The sequence below is a fragment of the Calonectris borealis genome, chromosome 14 (genome assembly GCF_964195595.1).
Source record: "Calonectris borealis chromosome 14, bCalBor7.hap1.2, whole genome shotgun sequence".
In the NCBI taxonomy this organism is placed as follows: Eukaryota; Metazoa; Chordata; class Aves; order Procellariiformes; family Procellariidae; genus Calonectris; species Calonectris borealis.
In genome coordinates this window covers 4720542-4743623 of record NC_134325.1, presented here as the reverse complement: position 1 = coordinate 4743623, position 23082 = coordinate 4720542, and the positions used below count along the sequence as shown (strand labels likewise).

General features: G+C 44.8%; 2 protein-coding genes across 4 annotated transcripts in view; both read left to right on the top strand.

Annotated features, from left to right (window-relative positions):
• Window positions 1-1560: 1560 nt before the first annotated feature.
• LOC142088088 (uncharacterized) lies at window positions 1561-11903 on the top strand. The gene is made up of 10 exons (XM_075163036.1): window positions 1561-1634; window positions 3029-3122; window positions 3962-4093; window positions 4298-4409; window positions 4841-4914; window positions 5631-5726; window positions 6697-6731; window positions 9477-9812; window positions 10292-10340; window positions 11173-11903. Exons 1-10 carry the CDS (start codon window positions 1602-1604, stop codon window positions 11466-11468), a joined length of 1257 nt encoding a protein of 418 aa, XP_075019137.1. The 5' UTR covers window positions 1561-1601; the 3' UTR covers window positions 11469-11903.
• Window positions 11904-12148: 245 nt separating this feature from the next.
• CARS1 (cysteinyl-tRNA synthetase 1) overlaps window positions 12149-23082 on the top strand; it is a 39502-nt gene continuing 28568 nt past the window's right edge. For 2 of the 3 annotated variants that reach the window (XM_075163034.1, XM_075163033.1), the window contains exons 1-2: window positions 12161-12250; window positions 18168-18413. In XM_075163034.1, coding sequence (XP_075019135.1) covers window positions 12226-12250; window positions 18168-18413 — 271 coding nt within the window. In that variant the 5' untranslated portion in view covers window positions 12161-12225. Of the gene's footprint in view, window positions 12251-18167; window positions 18414-23082 lie in introns of all 3 variants that reach the window. The other variant, XM_075163035.1, reaches the window with a different exon arrangement.

The following is a 23082-nucleotide window of genomic DNA, read 5'->3' as shown; positions in this document are numbered from 1 at the left end:
GGAGGTAACTTGATGATAGAGTAACTTGATGATGATACATAGTTCTTGATAAGGTAACTTCATGATGTTAGATAGTTCCATGGAGAGAACCACAACTCTCTGACATGAACGGACAGGATAAGAGCCAGCATCTGGAAGCCGAGATTCAAGAAATAGATCACAAATAATAAAGGGTGAGAGTGATTTCATTATTAGCAAAAGTCTCCAGAAAACCAAAGGATTCTTCATCCCTGAGGAATCATCCTTGAAGAATGCCAACATTATCAGTCTGGACAGGGTGCCTTTTTGAAGGACGTCATCCTAGCCACTCCTTTGTGAGGAAGTCTGACCCGTGCCACGTGCGGCGTAGACCTCGGTGGGAGGGGGTCCCCGTGGCCTCTGCCTGTGAAAGAATGTCCAGCCGCTAGCAATGCCTGCCTGGCTATGCAAAGTCGCGTATGCACCTTGAAAGCGTTCGCTCCTAACGCTGTGCAAACACGTCTGCTAATTTCCTGCCTAAATCTCCCTTTGAATGCTTCAGCAAGTCAGCACATCTCTGGCCTGTCAGCACAGCTGTGCTCAGCACACACATCCCCTTGTGGGACCACGTATTTGAGTTACTGATAGGAGCCTCTCCTCTTCTGCAGGGATATTTACATCTCTTGGGTACAAATGTGTACTGGCTTTGAGAAATAGTTACTAAAAAAAATAAATAAATCCCCAAACCCACCTGAATCAAAGAGAAGCAGTGCTGAACAGGAAGCCTTCAGCAGGTTTGAAGCGAATGCTTGAAATTCTTTGGATCGTTTCCATTTTATCAAACTATGCACCCACAGGGATTTCACTGGGACTTGTTACTGCAGTTAAATAAAACAAACGCAGTTACCACGAGAGGAGCAGTTCAATGAAAAAGTATTAACCTACATAAACTAACTATGCATCAGCAGAGGAGGAGTTTCCAACATTTACTGCTGTTGCCATAGGGGATTAAAAAATAATCCAAAAAGGAACAATCTATAAATCTTTGTGCCATTAATTTTAATCCAATTTCAACATCTGGAGGTGAACGTTTCTACATGCCAGTGCATATGGAGGATGAAAGGTATTCTTGAGGAAAATCACGGCCAGAAATGTTGTTATTTCTCTAGGAGGAAAACCTGCTGGTGAAAAAGTTGAGAACCCTTTCAAGGCTTCAGAAAACCCAGTTATGCACCCAGTTTGTGTGGTTTTGGAAAAATTCTCCTTCCATCCCTTGCCCCCTCCTTTTCGTGATCAGCGTGTAGCCCTTCGGCAACAACACGTGAGCTTTGGGCGGAGAGGCACGAATCGGGCCACTTCCTGACACGGTTTCCTCCTGCCCCTAATAGGTGCCAAGCCTGGTACCAGGGCATGGCCTAACGCACGACGTGGTTCTCCCTGACTCCAGGGGGTGGGCAGTGTGCTGATGCGGCACACGCTCCCCGGTTGTCCTGCTTCTCTTCCCCGAGGGCTCTGAAGCCCCGGAGCGGCGGGGGCGGGGGGCGGCCGCGGCCCGCCCCGGGGGCGGATAAAGCGGGGCGGCACCGCCCCGAGGACGTGCCGAGAGGAGCGGGGAGCACAGCGCGGCCGCGCCGGGTGCTGCTATGGGAGCCGGAGGGGTGGCGGGGCTGCTGCTGGTGAGTGCCGGGGCCGGGGGGCAATCTCTGGCTGGGAGGCAATTTCTGGCCGGGGCCGCTCTTTGCGGGCAGGGGCTCGTCCTCCGCCTGCTCACCGCCTGGCCGCAGCCAGCCCTCAAATCCCTCCTTTTGAGAGGGGGAAAAGTCCAGCGTGGAGGAGCCTTGCGGGGTTTTCTACCCTCTTCTGCCTCAAGAGACTTTAGTAACTTCTCTTAACTTTTATTTCGTGTTGCCTGAAGTTTCGGGAATCCCGTGTTAACGCAGCTCTCCTTAACCTAAAAAGGATAATTAAGCGCAGCTGCCGTGGGGGTAAACCCAGCCCTAAACTCAGCCCCGGGTTGCGGGGAGTCCCCTGAGGGGGTGGGGGCAGGTGGCGCCTCTCCCGAGTCTCTCCCTGGCGCAAGCGCTGCCGCCCTCCCTCTCTCCTCGGGAAGAAGAAAATTACAAGTCAGGAGTGAGCTCTTTAATAGCCCTCACGTTATCTAATTGTGAAAATGGTGGTTTTCTAAAACACGCGATTATGGGGAAGATTTTCGGTCCCCCAGGGAGAGAGTTGAAAGAGCGGAGCTGCGGGAGGCGGGGAGTGGGGACTCTCGATTTCAGCTTAGAAATCGGCCGCTGATGACAATTAGCGACGGGGAGCTCCGCGGCCCTCCCTTCCCCTCCTCCTGCCTCTGTTTCACCACTTTCTCTCGCGTGCGTGCTGTAAGTGAGAGATGTACCTCGGTGGCCCGAAGCCGCGGCCTCTGAGCTCCCCGCTCGCCTCCGCGAAGCGCCCGGCTGACTCTCCCCGCCCGGCGCCCCGCTCCGCTCTGCTGGAGGCTTGCCGAGGGGTGCGCATCCCGCAGGGGGTCCTTAAAAAAAAAAAAAAAAAAAAAGTTCCTAATGCTCCTGTGGCTACAGTGAGTTATTTTTGTTAATGACTCAACTACTTGCCTTCTGATGAAGATTACAGAGCCAGAGAGAAATGTTGGATGGGATCTCTGGGGCGTTTCCTCCAATTTGCTGGAGGAAGACTAATACTGACCCTCCTGAATTAAAAAGACGGGAGGAGGGAGAAACGAACCCCTTGCACAAGGCAGAAACCTCGGCCTCTGAAGTTCGATTGCAGTGAATTAGTTAAAAAGAAAATAGAAGTTTAAAATGGAGGCGTGGATCTGGGGCAATAGTTGCCTAAAACCCATCAGCCGCTGCACGGTGCTGCTCTAACCCCAGCTTTGTGATTGTAATTACCGCTGTGAGCGGCACACTTAACAGAAATTAGTTTGGGTTTCCTTTGTGGCTTCCCATGAACTTCTGAATGTGTTTTCAAGTCTTTACAGGAACATCTCCCCGAGATGTTATCGTGTCCCGGGAGGATGAATCACTCAAACACCTGTTTGACTCTGCTCTAGGTTACGCTGCTGATAATGCCTGGAACCGGAGCAGGGGACTGCGGGGAGGGAGAATACTTACATGAAGGTCACTGCTGCGTATCTTGTCCAGCAGGTAAGACTTCAGGCAGCCATAGCTGATAACAGCCATGGTTTTATCCCCATGGAGCTGACTGCGTCACTGTTGTTTTTTACACTGCATCCTGTGAAAGTGTAAGCCAGGTTGGAGTTGTGGTGGCTTCTTGGTGCTGTTAAGGCTGGGCTCCATTTTGAAGCGAGTGCCCCTTGCACAATAGGTGATGACTGGGAGAGGTGCCTTGGCAGCAAGCCAGGAAACCTCTGCCCGCTGTTGAGGATGAGGTGTTCAAAGTCGGGTGGTAGTGTTTTATTTAAAAAACCAAAACTTTAGTTAGCACAAAGAACAGACTTAGGGGAATTCTGGTATTTCTGTACCTGTAGGTAAAACTTTGGTTTGCCTTTGCTCTCCCCTCCTTGCTCAATGTGTGCAGAGTTAACAAGCTTTGTGCCAAGAAGCACCCTGCCCTTAGATAATATCGGAGGGCTATCGGGTGTATTGAAAGATAATTCGGACGAAGGAAAAGAGAGGTGGTTCCAAGCAATTCTCCCTGTGCCCGCCATGCTCCTTCAGAGGAGATGGCGCTGGCCACGTGGGTGACTCTCAGCTGCCGCAATGAGTCATCGTCATCCCCGGTGTGTCCCGGCAGAGGCCTGGCTGAATGCCTCGTTTGCCACCACTCCCTGCCTGAGCCGCAAGCTGCAAACGTGCCTCCCAACCCTGCTGCGCCGCTGGGTTCATGTGGCACGCTGCTCGCTGGCAAGGAGGGGTTGAACTTTCACCAAAACTGGCTCCGTGTTGTAACATCCTGTTACAGTCCTCTGCCTGTTAAATGATCCCTTGAGACTGCTGCTGCTGCTGCTTCTCCTCTTCCGCAGGTACTTACGTTGCTCAGCACTGCAGTGCTCCGCATTTGAGAGGAGGATGTGTCCCTTGCACCGAAGGAGAGGATTATACCGCTCATGAGAACGGCTTGGAAGAATGCTTGCCGTGCAGACAGTGCAAAGAGGGTACCAAGCACAATTTTGATGAAACCTTAACCCTTTTCCCCTTTTTTAATGTGGAAAGCCTGGTCCCCTGGTTTTTTGCATTTCCAGTCATTGACAATATTGAACTTACAAATAAATTGCCTTTATGGCCTGAGTATAATTTTTGCACAGTTGTAGAGTGTCACAACTTTTATATTTACTTTTTAACTTATATTTTATTTTTAGATCAGATAACTTTAAGACCCTGTACTCTGACGCATGATACCGAATGCCAATGCAAACAAGGGTATTTCTGCCCTGCCGAGGGCTGTGAAATATGTCAGAGATGCAGTACAGTGTAAGTTTGATAATGAATATAAGTGACTCTCTTCCTTCTGGGAAAGCTTATGGCTGTGAGCTTACACTTTTTGTGTCTTCAGATTAGTACTTCCCCACGTACACACTTGAATGAGCTTTGTAGCAGCCAGCCCAAAATTTCGGGAGGTAGAACCACCTGTTGAAGGAAACTAATTGTGCATGAATAATGCATCTACTCTGGGTTTTTTTTGCTGCCACTTAGAGGCTAACATACATGAGCTTTATCTGCTTTGCTTCTACTTAACCTTGTAGTATTATCTTGGGTTGTTTAAAGGTGCACTTCTAACAGTTATCTGTTTATGCATGTTCTGTTCATGTCTCTAAGCTCTGCCTGAAAAAAAACCAGGCCTGGGCAGAGCTGCATATTACTCTGGAAATGTTGATACAACCCTGTGTTGCCATCCACTTCAGGTGTCCGGAAGGGAAAGAAATTGTGCAGAATTGCAATGCTACTATGGACCTAGGATGTGGCTTACCCGATCAAGGTCTGGTACACAAATACCACTCAGCTTGGTCTGTTGGGTCTGTGGCTTCAGGCTAATAACACCAGAGCAGTCTGTAAAACAGCGGCTTGAACTACTGTAACATGTTTAAGAGCTTCTGTATTTTGGTCTGGAGATTACGGGCTAGAGACAAGTTCTCGAAGGGGTTGGAGTGACAAACCATCTGAAATTTCACTCGCTGAAAAGCTACATGTATCACCAGGGTTTTCAAAGTTGCAACAGTGACACTGTTGAAAGTTATGGATAGTACAGAGATTTCTTTCATGTTTTCTATGTCTGAGAAGCTGCGCATGGAGTGGCTTTCTCTTCTGCTGGTAGATAGCTTCTGCCAGACTAGAGAAACAAGGAACTGATGCTACCAAAGCTACAGCACCTGAAGCTTGCTGTCATCTTTTGCATACTTGTTTCCCACTCTTCTTAAATGTCTCTTCAGAAAGCCTTGTAGAAGTTGTATTGTTGTATTGCAGCTCTGTACAGAATCCCCCGCTGTCTTTGGGATAACGATGTGCAGCGCGAATGAGTACTTGCATGTTCAGGTCAGTTGATAGTCCCAGTGCCTTTTCCAGGATAAGCGAGCTGGGTCATTGTACTAGTGCTGAGCTTAGGTTGTTCTCTAGGACAGCAGGAAAGACTTGCACTTCAGAATATCTTGTTTGGGGATTGCTTCAGTACTAATTTTATTCCTTTTTCCTTTGCAGGAAGCACAGCTCTTGTTTGGATTATTGTGATTATTTTTGGTGGTGGTGGTGGTTTGTTGCTGCTCTTTGTAATTAAAAAGCTGAAGAGTGATAAAGGTAACTGCTTGATTACTATCCATAAACTTTTCAGAACTAGGCAAAGCATGCACTAAGGCTATCCCTGATTTTTGTGTTACCTTGTAGGGGACCTGTTTAAATTCTAACTCATTTAGTATGTGATTTAATTAAATAACATATAATGGAAACTAGTTTTGTTCAGTAAATAACATGCATAAACTTTAACTACGAGTTTTCCTACTTTGCTGACAGATGCCTTTGCTTCAAAACGGGATTAGCATAAGGTCCTTAAAAGGACTTTTCCTATCTGTTTGCATTGTATTTGGCAAAGAGTGAGAAAAATCTGTGCGTGAGCTCAGGTGTATGGGGCAAGAAGTAGCAACTGATTAGATCATTAACTACTTTCATTCACTGTGTTTGGCTGTGGAGATTTTTTCTACAACTTCTTGTCTTTTCATCATTTGAGCCTGTTAACGTGAATGTTAGGTTGATAAATCCTGTGTGAATTCATTTTATGTTTGTAGTGGAAATGGAGATGTTTTCTTGAGAAACTTTTCTTTCCACTACTGCATATTAAAGTGGTTTTGCAACTAGTTTAGTTAAATAATGTTGAAAATTATTCTGAATTTTGAATGTTAACTTTGTTCAAATCATGTCTTACTGATTGTATTGCAGTAAAAACAATTTCTGCCTTCTCTTTTGTCTTGCAATAACCCACAAAAATGCTAATAAGCATAAGCTGGAGGGAGGGGAGGTTGAAAGAGTGGCTCAAAAGCCAAACTGCATCTTGTGATCTGTATTTTACTAGGCAGGACTCTTCATCCCCTGTATGAAGGCACAGTGTTTGTGCTGCTGGTGGAAGCTAAGGGTAGTACTCTCATGAGATGTATGACAGAGCTTTGGTTTGTGTTACGAATGCGTCTACTGCATATAAATCTTGTGTGAATTCAACTATGTTTAAGTTGCTGTAATTCCTAGAAGTTTCTTAGACATTTATCTTGTTTTCCAGCTGCTTCAACTGATAAAGATGCAGAGAAAGGTCTGGTAAGTATATGATGGATCAAGTGTTTCATCTCAGTTTTGTGCAGCTTAATTGTACCCAATACATGGCGCTCAATTTTTGTCTCGTGGTAGATATCTGGTAGGATGCGTTCCTGTGATGCAACAAGTTGTGATTCATACAGGGCCAGATGTTAGCAAGGGCCTGATGCATTCATTAGGTGCATGTGTCCACTGCAGTTGGCCTTTCCAGTACATCCCCTGGAAACATTCCAGAGCCTGTGGCCAGGATGTTTTGAAAGTGGAAAAAAATTAGGCTAAGTGCAAGCTTTCACTTCAAACTGTCTCCAAGTGATGCCTTGATCCAATTAGTCCGTTGCCGCTTCATGCGTGTATTCGCCAGGCAATGTCAGCTATCGCTTCCCTGCCTGGTGGTGTTTTAGCTTTCCTTGCATTTTGACTACAACATTACTTGTTCATAAGACTTGCTCATCTTGATCCAGCAAAGTGACCGAGTCTTCCTGCCTTTGGGCTCATGTCACAAGCTACAGACCAGGACCTGGCAGTCTAACTTCTTGGTCCTAGGCAGTCCCATAAGACAAGGGGTTCAGGGCTCAGAGCATATCAGTTCAGAAGGACATCCCTGAAAAGGGTTTACCAAGCTAAGGCTGGCTGCTGGCATATGTTCCACTTTAAAGCTAGGTTCACCCTGGCCTCCTCTAGTCAAACACTCTTTCAGAACCTTACTGTTTCAGTCTAAAAAGATTATTGCTAGTCTAGCATTTTGCAAGATAAATACAAAACTAGCTTGTATTTAGCTAGTCCAGCTTTAGCTTCTCTATTTAGAAGCTACACTCCTAACAGCAGAGTGATGCAAAAATGAGCTCAGTCTTCACTAGTGTAGCTAATGATGTGTAATAGCAACTGTAAAACAAATGTTTTTCTTGATGAGGATCTAAGAAAAGCACCCAGATTCCTCTCGTAGCATGTGTACAGCACCTTCTTCTCCCTGCTGCCTTTCTTCTCCCCCACCCAATGCACACACTTCTCACCCGGTGCGTGAGCTCTTGTCTAATCTTACTAGTTAGACATTTCAAGTAATTAAATGCATCTTAATTATGTCACAAATACTTGAAGACTGAAGAAACAGAATTGAAAGATCTGTTAAAAACATCACCTTAAACTCTTCTCTTTTTTAAGGTTCATAAGTGGCTCAAATATGTGAATCACCCATGGGTTTTTGTTGGGTTGTGTCTCCCTCCACGCCCTGGCCAGATTTGCAGCACTTCGTGTATTCGTAGAAGCTGATGAAGAAATGTGACAGAAAAGCTGGTCAAAATGCTGTAGCATAGGAATAGGCAAATATAACATCTCTTTATTTTGAATAAAATGGTAGTAGAATAATGCAATCACAAATCAGTGCATGGTGACGCTTAGCTCTGATGTAAGAGTTGTCACAGACTTGAGTTGCAACGTCTGTGCACTTGAAGTGTTCCTGCTACTGTAACAAAAATCTTATTTGCTAAGGAGAGTTACACTGATGCAGTCCTGAGACCAGGTGTCTTGACCCAACACACTGTCCTTTCCAAAGTACTAGTAAATTTATACTGCTGTAAAAAAAAAAAAAAAATACTGCTGATACCTTATTTCATTTCAAAATAGAGCAGCAGCTATTAGTCAGCCATGCTGTGTGCCTTCGGTCGCTCAGTTATCTATTTAAGAACGGTTCTGTATAAATAGGATCAACTCGTTCAACCTGTTTGCACCCTTAAATAGAAAGTGGATTCAATGAGGGTGATGTACAACTGTACAACATGTGTGATGCATGGGGTGGTTCCCCTTACATCCCTGCTTATGCATGTTGGTCATGTGGTGGTGACACACGTGGGTCACTGACCTTGTGCAAACAGAAATCACACTGGCTTACACTCATGGGGGAACTGTACCTTAACAAACACAAGTCCCATTGGAAAAACAGTCGCTCCTCGCCCTCATTTTCCACCTTTAAAAAAAAATTCCTAAAGCTTTCCAGTTTTAGCCCTAGCTGATATGCTAGATAGATGCTGGTCTGCTTTGTACTTGTATTGCTCTTGATGAGTTGGAGCTATACTCCCTGGCATATGCTTGTTTAATGTATTGACAACGCTAAAAACGATGCAGCCCTCCTCGCTTGCTTCCCTCTTTGTCCCCTCACAAAAGCTATGCCCTGTGCACTGGTGCTCACTGGCTTCTTTCAACTGATTCTAGTTTGTGAATCTGCCAGGAAAACTAATCCAGCCAAAAAAAGCCCAAGCTAGTGCACTTACATGGAGCTGATGGCTATTATCAGCTCAGCAAAAGCTCTGAGAGCATCAGCCTTGATACAACAATAGGCTTGAGGCCCCTGTTGCTGTTAAGCCAGCTCAGGTGCAGCAAGGCAATTCAATTTCCTTCTGCCTCAGCAGGAGTGCATACCTTCCATACCTAGAGAGGAGCAAGCAGCAATACACGCCCGTGAAAACATTAGGAAAAGTTTCCTGCATTTGTTCTGGAGGTAGCCTGTGAGCCTTATCCCGTGGTCCAGTGGGAGCGGAACAGCCAGTGAAGCGGAGAGTTTAGGCTCTGAAACCATTTGAAGTCCAAGTCTATAAAGGCTGTAATTTTTGCATGTTTGTAACTTTGCCAAATTAGCAGCTCTCCTATTATTTGTCTGACATCTGGGGACTTCAAGTATTCTGTTTTCTTCCTCCAGACTGTCTTTAAAGGCCTGCCTATGAAACATATCTTAAAATATGTTCTTATTCTTTACAGGATTCTGAGGGCAGTACTGAAAGCCTGATTTTACCGGAATTGGAGACACCTGCAAATAACGCAGCCAACCCAGAGGGTGAGAACTCTGGTGAGAGCCCAGAGGACCAAGCACAAATCAACATTAACTTGGAAGTAAAAAACACATCACCAGAGGAAAACAGTGTTGCGCTTTCTGAGCGGGGCACCATCCTGCACGGGGGCTGGAGACGCCACATGAAAAGGTGCTGGAGGAGGATCACTGAGTCTTCAATACCAGCAAAAACTGGGCAGAATCTTGCTTTTCATCAGAATGCCCCGTCTAATGTACCAAGTGGTAGGATGCCAGCAAATCGTATGGTAAGTGTGTGTGTGTGAAATTATGATCCTGTTTTCTCTGATACACATGTAGTTTCAGTTGAGTTCTTAACTGTTCCTTGACTGATAGATGCCGTTTTCAGGCAGAATGATAGGGAAGAGGAGGCTTTGCCTTAAAGATGTAACAGAAAGCATGGGAAGTGATATCTTGGGAAAGAAAGCTTCAGTCCCTTGTTTAATCTGCTCTGCCTCTCTCATCTCCCTGTTCAATATTTACACAGAAGCTATTCTTTTGCAATAGCAGCAAATGTGTTGCCTTGTTCCGTCACTTCAGAGCTAGTAGCATGGCTGTTTCAACATGCAATTTTCTTTACTCAAATACTTCCAGCTGTGATGTGAAATCTGCTCCCCTCCCCCTTATTGGCGTGTGTGCTGTAGAAGCAAGCTATCAAGTAGCTCAGGAATAATCATCAGTGAATCTCTCTGATATGTTGGAGTAACAGTCCAACTTTGTATTACAGGTACGAGAACCAAAGTGTCGAATAATTGTTAAAGATCTATCTCAAAAAGGTAAGTATTCCATAAATTGGCAGGACTTGGAATTTGTTTTTTTCCTGTTGACTTTAGTCTACTTAAGGAACAGTGTAGGGAGGCTAATGAATATTGCTTAGAACTGTAAGGCTTTCAGTGTATTGTAAAATATGCTGAAACAGGATTATTACTACTTTTGAGAGAAGTTGTAATCCCTGTGGCGAATTGTTCTACTTTAAAGCATGGCTCTTCTGCACAGCAGCAAAGTGCAGTCATGCTTTTAAGAATAAGAATGGTACAACTTTTTTTTGTATGTTTTAAACAAGTCTGCATTGCAGCAGAGTACTCTGCCTTAACGAGTGACGTGTAGGTCAGAGCAGGAGATCTTTCTGTCGAATGTCCACTCCCATGGAAGACTGCATCGAATCCCCATACATCTACCTGTACCCAGCAAGTTGATGTGCTGGATGTCCAAGTGACGGGTTTTGCTCATGCTGGTCTTGGTGTGGCAAACCTATACCAGTAGCATAGTGAAGTAGTTAAAGCCTACTGTTGAGTAGCCCTATTAAGCTTAAGTGAAGACATGCAGGCCAATGAAACCTTCCTCAAAATCACCTTTACTTGATGGTGTCTTGTCTTAAGAGACCATTTTTGAGATATGTAGACTGATACCTTTAGCTGCTTTCAAGATCATTCAGTAGGAAAACTATTTGTCCTGCTGCTTCTTAGGTGCCAAACTTGGCCTTGCTGCTGCTGTTTGGTCTGTGCATGTATTGGCTGAAAATTAATAGGAAAGCATGTACATTAGCTATGAAAAAAAATCTGTATTTTAAAACCTAAGCTCATGTGTCTTGTGTGTTTTTTCTTTCAGAACTGAGAGATAGCTTTTGGGCGTTTATAAATGAAGTACCACGGAAAAAATGGAAGCGGCTTATGAGAACGCATCTGCAGGAAAATGATATTGCTAAAATTATTCATGACTTTCCTAACGATATAGAAGAGCAATCTTATCAGATGCTTCTCACCTGGAAAAACACATTGGGAGAGAAACAATCTATTATTAAGTTACTGGATGAGTTAAAGTATCTAGATACCAAGGCTTATGATAATGTATTGAACACTTTAAAAAGTAATAACATTATAAGTAAATTAGAAGCTACAGATTAATGTTTACGATGAACTTCAAAAATGCTCCTGTGTACATATATATGTCTACAAACTTCCTGTAAATGAGGACGTCAACAAACTGCTAGTAAAAGTGATGGCATGGACTTGATATCCTCCTCACCTTCACGCGGGGAGCTGGAAGTGATTTAACACCATCGGTGTTAACACGGACTCTGGTTGTGATGCTCACTAAGGTCTTTTGAGTTGCATATTAAACTCGGGCACCGGATGCCAGCTTGAGAGCAAGGAGCTCCAGCTTACACTTCCCTTCGTGTGAGGCAGGACCGTGCTGTTCAGTGGGAACGAAGAGGCTGCTGCTGTTTTTGAGAGGATCGCAATGCTTTGGTTTCTGAAACGATCGTGTTTTGTTTTGTATCGATATGCTCAGAACTGTTACGTTTGAAGCACAGCAATAAAAGCCTGGTTGAGCCAGAAGCTGGGGTTGACTCTTGGATCTTCTTGTCCGAGGGTGGGAGGTGGTGTGAGGGCAGCCCGTTCCCCGTCAGTTTTGGGGCCGCCCGGCTGTGGTAAACCCCTGCGACACAACGGCCGCTCCTGAGGAGAGCCCGGCCGCGCGACGACCGCCCAACCGCCGCCCGCTTGGCGGGAAGGCGGAGGGGGGGGGCGGTGCTCCCCCGTTGCCGTGGTGACGCGGGGCGCCCGTCGGAAGTAGCGTAGCAGCGGGCGGGGCGGGGCGGGGCGACGCTTCCGGGCACGCTGTTGCATCAGCTCGCGAGCGAGGGGAGGAGGCAGCAGGATGGCAGCGGCCGCCGCCGAGCAGGGTAGGTCGGCGACCGGCGCCGCGGAGGCCCGGCGAGGCGAGGTGAAGGGTCCTCCGGGGTTGTCACGGCTTGGCGGGGGTTGGTGTCACGGCTCCGCCGTTGTCACGGTGTCAGGTGGGCGCCGTGACGTCAGGCGGCGGCGGGGAAGGCGAGGGGGGGAACCGCCGACCCCACCGCCCTGTCACGGCGGCGGAGGCATCGGGGCGGGAAATGGCGGCAAGGGGCGTTGGGGCGTCGTCCTGGCTGCCTCCTCAGCGCGTCCCTCGGGGCCTCCGGCGGCGGGGTCCCCCCCAACGCCGCCGCAGGCTCCTGAGGTGCGAGGCAGGCAGCCAGCACCCATCACGACACGCCTGGGGCAAAGGCGACGTGTGAAATCAGCCCCCCCCCCGCGCCCATTATTGGGTGGGTGCCCCTGGGGAGGTCACCTGTGTCCTGTGTCCCTCCGTGGAGGGTGACACGTAAGCAGCTCCTGATGCCACTTCAGGGTGTCAGGAGCGAGGAGTTCGAAGTGTGACTGTACGCATATGGAGTAGTGGGAAACGTGGATCTATAGGTGCCGGTTGCACCTTTCACACTGGTACCTATGGATCAGAGGATCTCCGGTGCCTTGCAAGACCATGGGAGGCGATCCACGACGTGCTTCGCCTCTAATGTAGAGATTAATGATGACGCATGATGATTTGTGGAAAAAACTTAGAGCTTCTCAGTACTGAAGTTTGGAAACAGCTGTTCTCCAGCTTGATGGGTTCGAAGAGATGTTAGGTGGCTGCCAGACCGCTTAGTCAGTTGTGTGCTTATCACTGCATCGTCTGCTGTCTTTCAGCTGCCTCTGTCTCCCTTACTGTCTTTCCTAGTCAGCTGTGTTCTCCCTTGAACTCGTGTCTGAACTTTTTGACTTTTCCAGACTTATTTTTGTGGTTATGTTTTAATGATGGGTTATACTACACTCTTCCATATGGAAGGAGGGCCAGGGTAGTCCTATAATTTTTGGCACTACTGTAGCAAATGGAAACTTGGAATACCAGTCGTACAAGTATGAAATACCATTATGGTATGTAAAGGGTTGGAAATTTCTGTCATTCCAGTTAAAGATCTGTAGATTCAAAGATTTGCCCCTTTTTCTTTGTTACTGAGAATTACTTTCCTCTCTGTTTGTCACAAGTAACGTTTCTATGTAAGGGAGTCCAGAAACATTTATTCTTGTCAAGGGATGGGCTTTTTCAGATGTGTTTTCAGTATCTTAGTTAAGGTAGGGGGGGAAAAACCCCACCAAAGGCTCAGTTCAGGAGCACTTTAAGAAACTTTTTAGTTAAGTTTATTAATGGGCAAATGGTATTTGCTTTTTACTTAAATTGTGATTGTTACATTTAGTTTCAATTCAGGAAAAGTGGAAGTGGAATTCACAGGGCTAAAGTGAACAGGACTGACAAGCTCTTCTTTGGTGGGATACTCCTGTCTTAAAAATCCCTGCTCTGCTAAAAGCCTCTTGATCCTCATGTGTGAGTTTTGAAAAGTCCTTTGTCTGTCTGTCTCTCTGTGTGTATGCTGTATCTTGCATAGACGAGATAGCTGCATTGGTTCAGTTCTTCTGAAATTTTTATGGAAAAGGATAATTCGTCTTGACTGAGCAGATGGTTGGACTTCTTTCCAAAGCTACCGGAATGGCCAGCCAGAATGATAAATGACAGATTTGGAACCATATTAATAATGAGGCATGTTACACTTATCTTTTATGAGTTGTTTTAAATCTGTGAAAGCCAAGTTGGAAGAGAAATGACATTTTAAAATATTCAGAAACGTCTAAGATTTCTTCTCAGAGAATGCCTCTGCAGAAATCCCAGAACATTTCAGTTGTCATCTAATTATGACTGACAAGGTTAGCAGGTTCAGGGAAGCCCAGGAAACCTAATTTTTCCCTGAAGCAAAGTAACTCCCTGTTTTTGTGCCAGCTAGCTTACTACTTTATGGCTTTTCTGTATTTACTTTGCTGTCAACACCTTCAAAGAACTGAGGTTTTCATTTTCAAGTTAATAAAAGTGAAAAATTTCCATCAAATTTGATAATTGTGTGGGTTACACATCTTGATCAAACTTCAAAAGGTATTTTTTGTGCAAATAAAATGTAGAAGTGATCTTATGCCTTTGAGTCTGCGTGTTGCTGCAGTCTTGCAGACAAATTCCCAGTGTCCTTTAGTAGTCTCTGAAGCACTCCATGCATGGAAAGAAGAATGTGTGACAATTATATCACCCAAAGAGATCGTACACTGGCAATTATTGTATGAGAACTGTATTAATGTCTACATTGGAATTTTTTTGGAACAACTTTTTAATGCGGGGCGAGCATTACATTATTAACATTCATTCTTAAGATTTTTCAAGGTTATTTTGCTACCTCTCCAATACTCGTGCTCGGTGCTTATTTTCTGAACGGAGTTGCCCTTGAGTGATATGATTTGATGTCTACGGATCATTCCATTCACATGAGTTAAAATTCAGTGTTATGCAACAGCTCTGTAATACTCCTGTGTTTCTGTTGTCAAGAAGACACTTCCTAATGCAACTGAGTAGTAGCAACTGTAATTGTTGTTTTGGGAGGGGAAAAAATTGCAGTCAGAGAGAAGGGCTGTTTCTTAGCCTGGTTTCCTAAAGCAACAGGGGTAAAGCAGCTCAGACCTATATGTGTCCATTGGCCCTTCTCCCTCAATAGTTTTTGAATCCATTGATTGGTATTAATTTCATTTGACAGTGGGCTGCCTCTTGCACACAGTTGGCAGACTGAGCAAAGATGGGTTGGAGCTGTACGAGAGGATGGGGATACTAAAGTGTATGAGGAGAGGGGACAAAGCACTTAGGAGGTACCAGGAAATATTTCAGTGGGAGTATGTGATGAATTAAAGTCATTGCGAGACACTAAGTGGGGGGGGAACTGAGGGTGCAGGATATAAATCGCAGAAAAACAAGATTCTGTAGATTTGCTACTCTTGGTTTTAGTAGTGATATAAATGAAATCGGAACAGACTTTTATGTAAAGAAAGTTTTGACTGATTTCTTTTGCTTGAAATTAAATGGTCCTGTGGTATACTGCCTTCCAAAAGACAGTGTTATCATATTCATTCTTTCTTCCCAGGAGAGCACCCTGTGGTTCAGAAGAAGAGCTTTTGTTTTGTTAGTTCAGTCCAGTTTGGAGCTACTCACAAGAATGCCAGAAGTGAGAATGATTTTGTCCTCTTTGTATTGAAATAGGATGCTCAGAGGTGTTTCAGAATTGCACTGATCACTCAGCACTCTCTCAAGCACAGCGAATTGGCTTGTATCTCTGCATGTGACTGCAGCAGAGAGTAGAACACAGCTGTGCTAGCTTTAAGCTAGCTGTCATGGTTTGAAAAGTAGCCATCACTCTAGAAAAGGAAGTTTGGAGCTCAGCACAGCCTGTGAAACCAATGTGGGAAACTCGTATTGGTACAGTGAGCCTGCTGGGAGCTCGAGACTGCTGTGGCTCAGCTGCTGCTGCGCCCTGAAAAACCCTGTCAACAGCTGCTCAGCTGTGTTCATGCTGTACCGCGCTTGCCGTGGTGTGCAGTCATGGACGTGAGTTTGGGTTGAATTTGAGTCAGTGATCAGTCTCAACATAAAGACATACTCCTGTTAGGTCCCCTGGGCTAGCTGGTTTCTTTGATGTATTGCTCTTTCAAGTCTGCTGTTGCTCTTGCAACTAGACATAACGTCAAACTTTAGAATTTCAGGTATTAATGTGCGTGCCAAGATTGTTCAAAGTAATTTTGGCTGCTCTGCTTATCAGGGCTGAGCTGGTACCGACATTCACAGGCAGTATTTGCCATCTCTCCTCACCAAAATTAGCTTGTACAAGTTCTGTCATCTTTGTTGTATTTGTGTGTAAGTTTGTGCAACTTCCTTTTTAGATTGGTTTACAGATGTGGTTGGAAAGCACTTATATTGTTTCAGATACGCTGACTTGCTTCCCATTAGCAGCCTGGTGTGTGAATAATGGTCATAATAACCCTAATAATACTTTGCAAATTGAGTGTTGCTTTCTTTGCAATAGATCTTTAAAGATCTTTTCTTTGAGATATAATTTCCTTTCTACACAGATCATTCCTGTAATACTTTTTTTTTTGACCTTCTCCCTCATATGATTCATGGATACAAAATTCACATTCAAGGAAGACTTACATTGTAGGTTTCCATAGTTAATGAACATAACTATTTCATGTGTATAAACATGTGAAGTTCTATGATGATAAACATCAGTAAATATTTAGGAGTCTGAAAAGTTTATAGTAAAATTAACTATGTGAGCCGAAGCTGAATCCTATTCAGCTGGGTAAGGCAAGCCCATAAGGTCTAGTTATAAACCATTATTTATTTGTTATTCCTTATTTATACTGAACAATTACAAGGATAGCCCTTGGGAAGGATTGAGACTTTATATGAATCTGACTTGGCTTTTTTGTATGAATTTTAAATATCTTTTGTGACCTTTGATTTTTTTTTTTTTAATCACTGATATTTTTTTTTTAATCACTGATATTTTTTATTAGTTCTGGTATGCCACTCAAAAGAGTCATAGTTGGTATTAGCTGCCACTTCCCTGTCATCCTGAGTTTCTGTAGGATATTTTAATAATTGATTTCCATATAGGAAATGAGCTGCTCATAAAGTCTTAACTGATGATATTTGGAAAAACTTTTCAATTCTGCAGTTCCTCACATCCTCTCCTAGCCATCGCTTCCCCACGTCCTTTCATCCTTCCCTTTCCAAGAACATTGGTCTATGAGCACCTCCACTGCCTTGGGAACTACTCGTGCAGAAGATGTTCGTACTAGTGTAAGAAGCAACACTTGTGGCAGTGGTCTTTGTCAGGGTTTGGGAGCAGGGACAGGTGTACTCATACTGTCTCTCTCACTTCATTGCGCTATGACCTTGACTACATCCTAAATTACTTTCTTGGCTGACTACCTAAGCAGGATATCGGCTTAATGTTTATGCAGTACTTTGAACATGAATGGAGTTACAAACATTGAATCATTGCAGGAAAATATGAATGCTAGGTTTACCTAATGTCAGCGCTAGCCCAGATGCCGTAACCTCTACACTGCTTCGTACCCACTGACTTGCACAGGGCTTGCTGTTACTGTGAGCATCCCCACCAAGTCACAGAACCCTTCCTCTGCTTCCTCCCTGTCCCTACATTTGTAAAGATGAAACATAATTGAACCTGCTTTGCCTGTATGGCAAATAAATCATGGAATTAAAAAATTGTGAGGGAAGAGCATGATCTAATATCCTTTCTGTTCATTTGTGTAGATCTTACTAATTTTAAATATTATTCTAATGTCTGAGGAGAGAAAGTGGTATAGGAGAAGTATGGAAATATACAGCAACAGCTTAAGTTTTGAGTTAGAGCAAGTAGGAGTAAGTGAGCATCATGCTGGGAGCTTGCATGCGGGCACCAGTCCTGCAAAGATTTAAGGATATGCTCAAATTCAGTAGACGTATTCACAGCCTATCCACAGTGTATAAAATTAATCATATTAAATATTTGCAGTATGAGTGTTTTAGCAGCATGGAAAAGAGTGACTGATTAGGTTTGCTGTGTGTGAAGAACTTTCTCCAATTTCAAGTAGATAATATTTCTTCATGAAAAGGACCTTGTGCTTTTGTCCTTATTACTCTTTCTGAAGATGTCTCCAAAAAACTTGTCACAGCATGAACATAATCCTATTAATAGGAAAAATATAGTTATTCAGTAGCTTGTATTAAATACATTTTTCTCAAATTTCTTGTCAGTTACCAAAGGTAATTTAGAGGGGGAGATGTATAGTATAAGGATATGTTTTGGTCATGGGATCTCCTTCTTCTTTTAATGCTGACAAAATGTCCTGTGCCTCTCTTTACAGCTTCCAGCTACAGTTTTATTCTGAGCATTAGTGAAGAGGAAGCCAGGGTGAAGGCTTTGAACGAGTACCTGAGCACTCGTAGTTATATCCAGGGGTTCACATTTTCACATGCAGATGTGGAGGTATTCAGAAAGTTTTCGGGGCCACCTGTGGACCAGTATATCCATGTTGTCCGGTGGTACAGGCACATAGAAGCAATCTATGATGGCAGCAGTGAAAAAAATGAGCCTTGTAAACTTCAAACAAGTGAGTAACAAAACTGGTGGGCAGGTTATAGACTAGCTGACATTGTATTGGTTTTTATTGCTGAGAATTCCTAGAAGTTCCCTTTCATACTCTCTTGCATGCTTTAAAATTTACCATATCAACTTGTATTCAAGGTCATTAAATTCTTCTTGCATACAGTTACGGTGTAATTGATAGATCCTGACCTATTTGAATGTTAAAGCTCTGTTTCCACATTTTTTTGATTTTAAAATTCCTCAGTGTACAGAACTCGATTATGTGTATTTTCTTTAAAAAGCTAGCCACTGGATTGTAAAAGAATATGTGGGTTTTGACTTGTTCCCTAAAATATCAGGATTTGCTCAGTCCACTTGTTTTTCCCTGCAAGGGTAACTAAATAGTTGTTGTATAATATACAAATTCATAATGAAGTAAACTGAATACTGCCTCTTATGATTGTTATTAACACAGAATTTCAAAAAGAATGTTTGGGGTTCTTCTTTAACCCTGGTAATTTAGGCATTGCTGATGATTTGAGGAAATACTAACCGGTTAATCTAGGTCGTTGTGTAAGCGTGGGTGCTGGTGTTTTTGGGAGCTGCATCACTCTCCTGAGTTGTTTTCCAATGAGCCAGTCAATTTAATTGCTTTATAGTGAGATCCTTGCTCAGGGAGTCATGAAATAATTAATAATAATAACACAGAGCTGTTGTACAGTGCTTGCAATACCTACAAATGAATGCATAATGTCTGTCATTTTTGCTGATGGTTGTTGACTAATATTACTCCAATGCCATCTTCTCACAACCTCTCAGCATATGTGTTCTCAATTCCTAGCAGACCAGCAGTTAAAATCAGACTGCTGCGAGTAGATTCTGTATATGTGTGTGTGCCTGCATGCATTTGTGCTGGTTATTGATTTCCTTTCAGCAATGAAGGGATCTCAGCTGTACCACTTGCTCCGATAACAGATTTCATGCCACTAACTACAATTTGTCAGCAGACTTTCATGGATCAGGGTGGAGCAGTAAGAGAAAAGGTTTCTGTTTTCCTGTCCATGAAATCTTTAATGTTAAGTCTCTCATTCTGAAGGGTTATGTCTTGTTATCTTCATGATCTATGCATATGTATTAGAAGTCCTGAAATGGTGTTCTGCAGTGTTGTCGTCGTTTAACCCCCTCTGGCAACTAAGCACCACACAGCTGCTCACTCACTTCCCCCCGGTGGGATGGGGGAGAGAATCCCCTGGTGTTGACTAACCAGGTGGCTTTTGCTAAATGTGTATCCCAATGTTTGAAAGTCCCACCACCCATTGCTGTCAGTGTAGTCTTTAACAATCCATTGTATTGTTTGATTTTCCCGGAGGCTGGTGCATGGTAGGGGACATGATATACCCACTCGGTGCCATGCTCTTTGGCCCAGGTGTCTTACTCCTAATAGCTGAGAAACTGGTCCAGCAACTCAAAGAGGATAGATCCTACTCCCTACCTGTGCAGACCAGGAGTAAGCGTTCTTCTGCTTAAGAGGGAGGATATCGTGGGTACATACCACGGGTCACCCTGTGGTTTTACCTGTGTGACCACGGAGAGGACATGAGGAAGTGGGATGGAAAATCTACCTCAGCCCTACAGGCACGGGTACGTGAGTTGCAAGGAAAAACAATCACACAAGGGGGTTCTTCCAGGAAAATTGCTGCTTCAGTCTCCAGTGGGCAGTTCCCTAGACAGAGCAGAAGGGCTGATCTTACTTCTGATCTTAATGAAGGGACTTCTGATTTGTATTTACAAGGAGTGAGTAGTGAATACGATGACCAGGACTAGAGGGGCCCTTTCCTCCAGAGGAAAGGGACAACTGGGTTTACTGGACTGTGTGGATTCGATGGCCTGGCACATCAGACCCAGAGGAGTATAAGGCTCTCATAGACACCGGTGCACGGTGTACCCTGATGCCATCAAGCTATAAAGGGGCAGAACCCACCTGTATTTCTGGAGTGACAGTGGGATCCCAAGAATTAACTGTATTGGAGGCTGAAGTGAACCTAACTGGGAATGAGTGGCAGAAGCACCCCATTGTGACTGGCCCAGAGGCTCTGTGCATCCTTGGCATAGACTACCTCAGGACAGGGTATGTCAAGGACCCAAAAGGGTACCGGTGGGCTTTTGGTATAGCTGGAGACGGAGGAAATCGAACAGCTGTCCACCTTGCCCGGTCTTTCAGAGGACCCTTCTGTTGTGGGGTTGCTGGGGGTCGAAGAACAACAGGTACCAATCACTACCACAACGGTGCACCAGCGGCGATATCGCACCAACCCAGACTCCCTGATTTCCATCCATAAGCTGATTTGTCGTCTGGAGAGCCAAGGAGTGATCAGCAAGACTCACTCACCCTTTAACAGTCCAATATGGCCAGCGCGAAAGTCTAATGGAGAGTGCAGGCCACAGTTTGCTTTTACTTGGACGGGTGTCCAGTACCCCTGGAACCGACTGCCCCAGGGGTGGAAACACAGCCCTACCTTTGCAATGGACTGATCCAAACCACACTGGAACAGGGTGAGGCTCCAGAACACCTGCAATACATTGATGACATCATCGTATGGGGCAACACAGCATAAGAAGTTTTTGAGAAAGGGGAGAGAATAGTCCAAATCCTTCTGAAGGCCGGTTTTGCCATAAAACGAAGTAAGGTCAAGGGACCTGCACAGAAGATCCAGTTTTTAGGAATAAAATGGCAAGATGGACATCGTCAGATCCCAATGGATACGATCAATAAAATAACAGCCATGTCTCCACCAACCAGCAAAAAGGAAACGCAAGTTTTCTTAGGCATTGTGGGCTTTTGGAGAATGCATATTCCAGATTACAGCCTGATTGTAAGCCCTCTCTATCAAGTGACCCGGAAGAAGAACCATTTCAAATGGAGCCCTGAGCAAGGACCAGCCTTTGAACAAATTAAACAGGAGATAGTTCATGCAGTAGCCCTTGGGCCAGTCCGGGCAGGACAAGATGTAAAGAATCTCTACACTGCAGCCGGGGAGAATGGCCCTACCTGGAGCCTCTGGCAGAAAGCACCAGTGGAGACTTGAGGTCGACCCCTGGGATTTTGGAGTTGGGGATACAGAGGATCCGAGGCCCGCTACACTCCAACTGAGAAGGAGATATTGGCAGCATATGAAGGGGTTCGAGCTCCTTCGGAAGTGGTTGGTACTGAATCACAGCTCCTCCTGGCACCCCGACTGCCGGTGCTGGGCTGGATGTTCAAAGGGAGGGTCCTCTCTACACATCATGCAACTGATGCTATGTGGAGTAAGTGGGTCGCACTGATCACACAATGGGCTTGAATAGGAAACCCCCGTCGCCCAGGAATCTTGGAGGTGATCACAAACTGGCCGGAAGGCAAAGATTTTGGAATATCCCCAGAGGAGGAGGTGACGTGTGCTGAAGAGGCCCCACATTCGGCGCCAAAAGGACTGTTGTGGTTTAACCCCAGCTGGCAACTCAGCCCCACCCAGCCGCTCGCTCACTCCCCCCTGGTGGGATGGGGGAGAGAATCGGAAGGGTAAAAGTGAGAAAACTCGTGGGTTGAGATAAAGACAGTTTAATAGGTAAAGCAAAAGCCGCACATGCAAGCAAAGCAACAAGGAATTCATTCACCACTTCCCATCGGCAGGCAGGTGTTCAGCCATCTCCAGGAAAGCAGGGCTCCATCACGCGTAATGGTTACTTTGGAAGACAAACGCTATCACTCCGAACTTATCCCCCTTCCTTCTTCTTTCCCAGCTCTATATGCTGAGCATGACGTCATATGGTATGGAATATCCTCTTGGTCAGTTGGGGTCAGCTGTCCCAGCCGTGTCCCCTCCCAGCTTCTTGTGCCCCCCCAGCCTGCTTGCTGGTGGGGTGGGGTGAGGAGCAGAAAAGGCCTTGACTGTGTGTAAGCACTGCTCAGCAGGAACTAAAACATCCCTGTGTTATCAACGTTATTTTCAGCACAAATCCAAAACGTAGCCCCATATGAGCTGCTATAAAGAAAATTAACTCTATCCCAGCCAAAACCAGCACAAGTGTTCACTATGAAAATGACATATGAATCTGCCACACCTCTTAGACCTTGGATATTTTATCAGTGTTTTTTGGGGTGTGTCACAGAGCTCCAGGGGTGGATTAGAGCAAATGAACTTCAGTTCAACCAGGGGGAAGACTATAGCTGGCAGAGACGTATTTGAAGAGACTAAACAGTATGCCTTTTAACTTTGCCCTTGGTGTCCATGTAGTGGATATAACGTGACACCTAACTCGTAAGCTGAGAACTTTAGGGTGCTGTATCTGGGTTTTTTCTTATGTTTAGTGTGGTTGCAAGTAAAGAAAGCTTTACAGATTTATCTTTTATTAGACTAACCCACATAGGCTTCCTTCCCCGAGGGAAATGTTAGCCACAATTAAGCATGCCAGTGTAATCTTTGTGAATCAAAGAGTAAACAAATCCATACCTTGGTATATGGTCTGTGTTATGGATAGACTGCTCTTGAACTTGAGCTATTCTGTTCAGGAGTACCTCATACAATGAAATGTTTAGAATAAACACATATTTCCGTGGATCCATAACATGGAGATTAAATGGAGTCCAGTTGTGAGACAGGACTACAGTTAATATTTTTTTTTCTTATTTAGGCAGTTATTCAAAAAAGGAAGAT

Bases quoted from the DNA above. Each gene is read 5' to 3' on its own strand.
- LOC142088088 (XM_075163036.1), top strand. From the start codon at position 1,602: ATGGGAGCCGGAGGGGTGGCGGGGCTGCTGCTG. The intron at 1,635-3,028 runs GTGAGTGCCGGG...ACTCTGCTCTAG, and splicing joins GGGTGGCGGGGCTGCTGCTG to GTTACGCTGCTGATAATGCC. The intron at 3,123-3,961 runs GTAAGACTTCAG...CCTCTTCCGCAG, and splicing joins CTGCGTATCTTGTCCAGCAG to GTACTTACGTTGCTCAGCAC.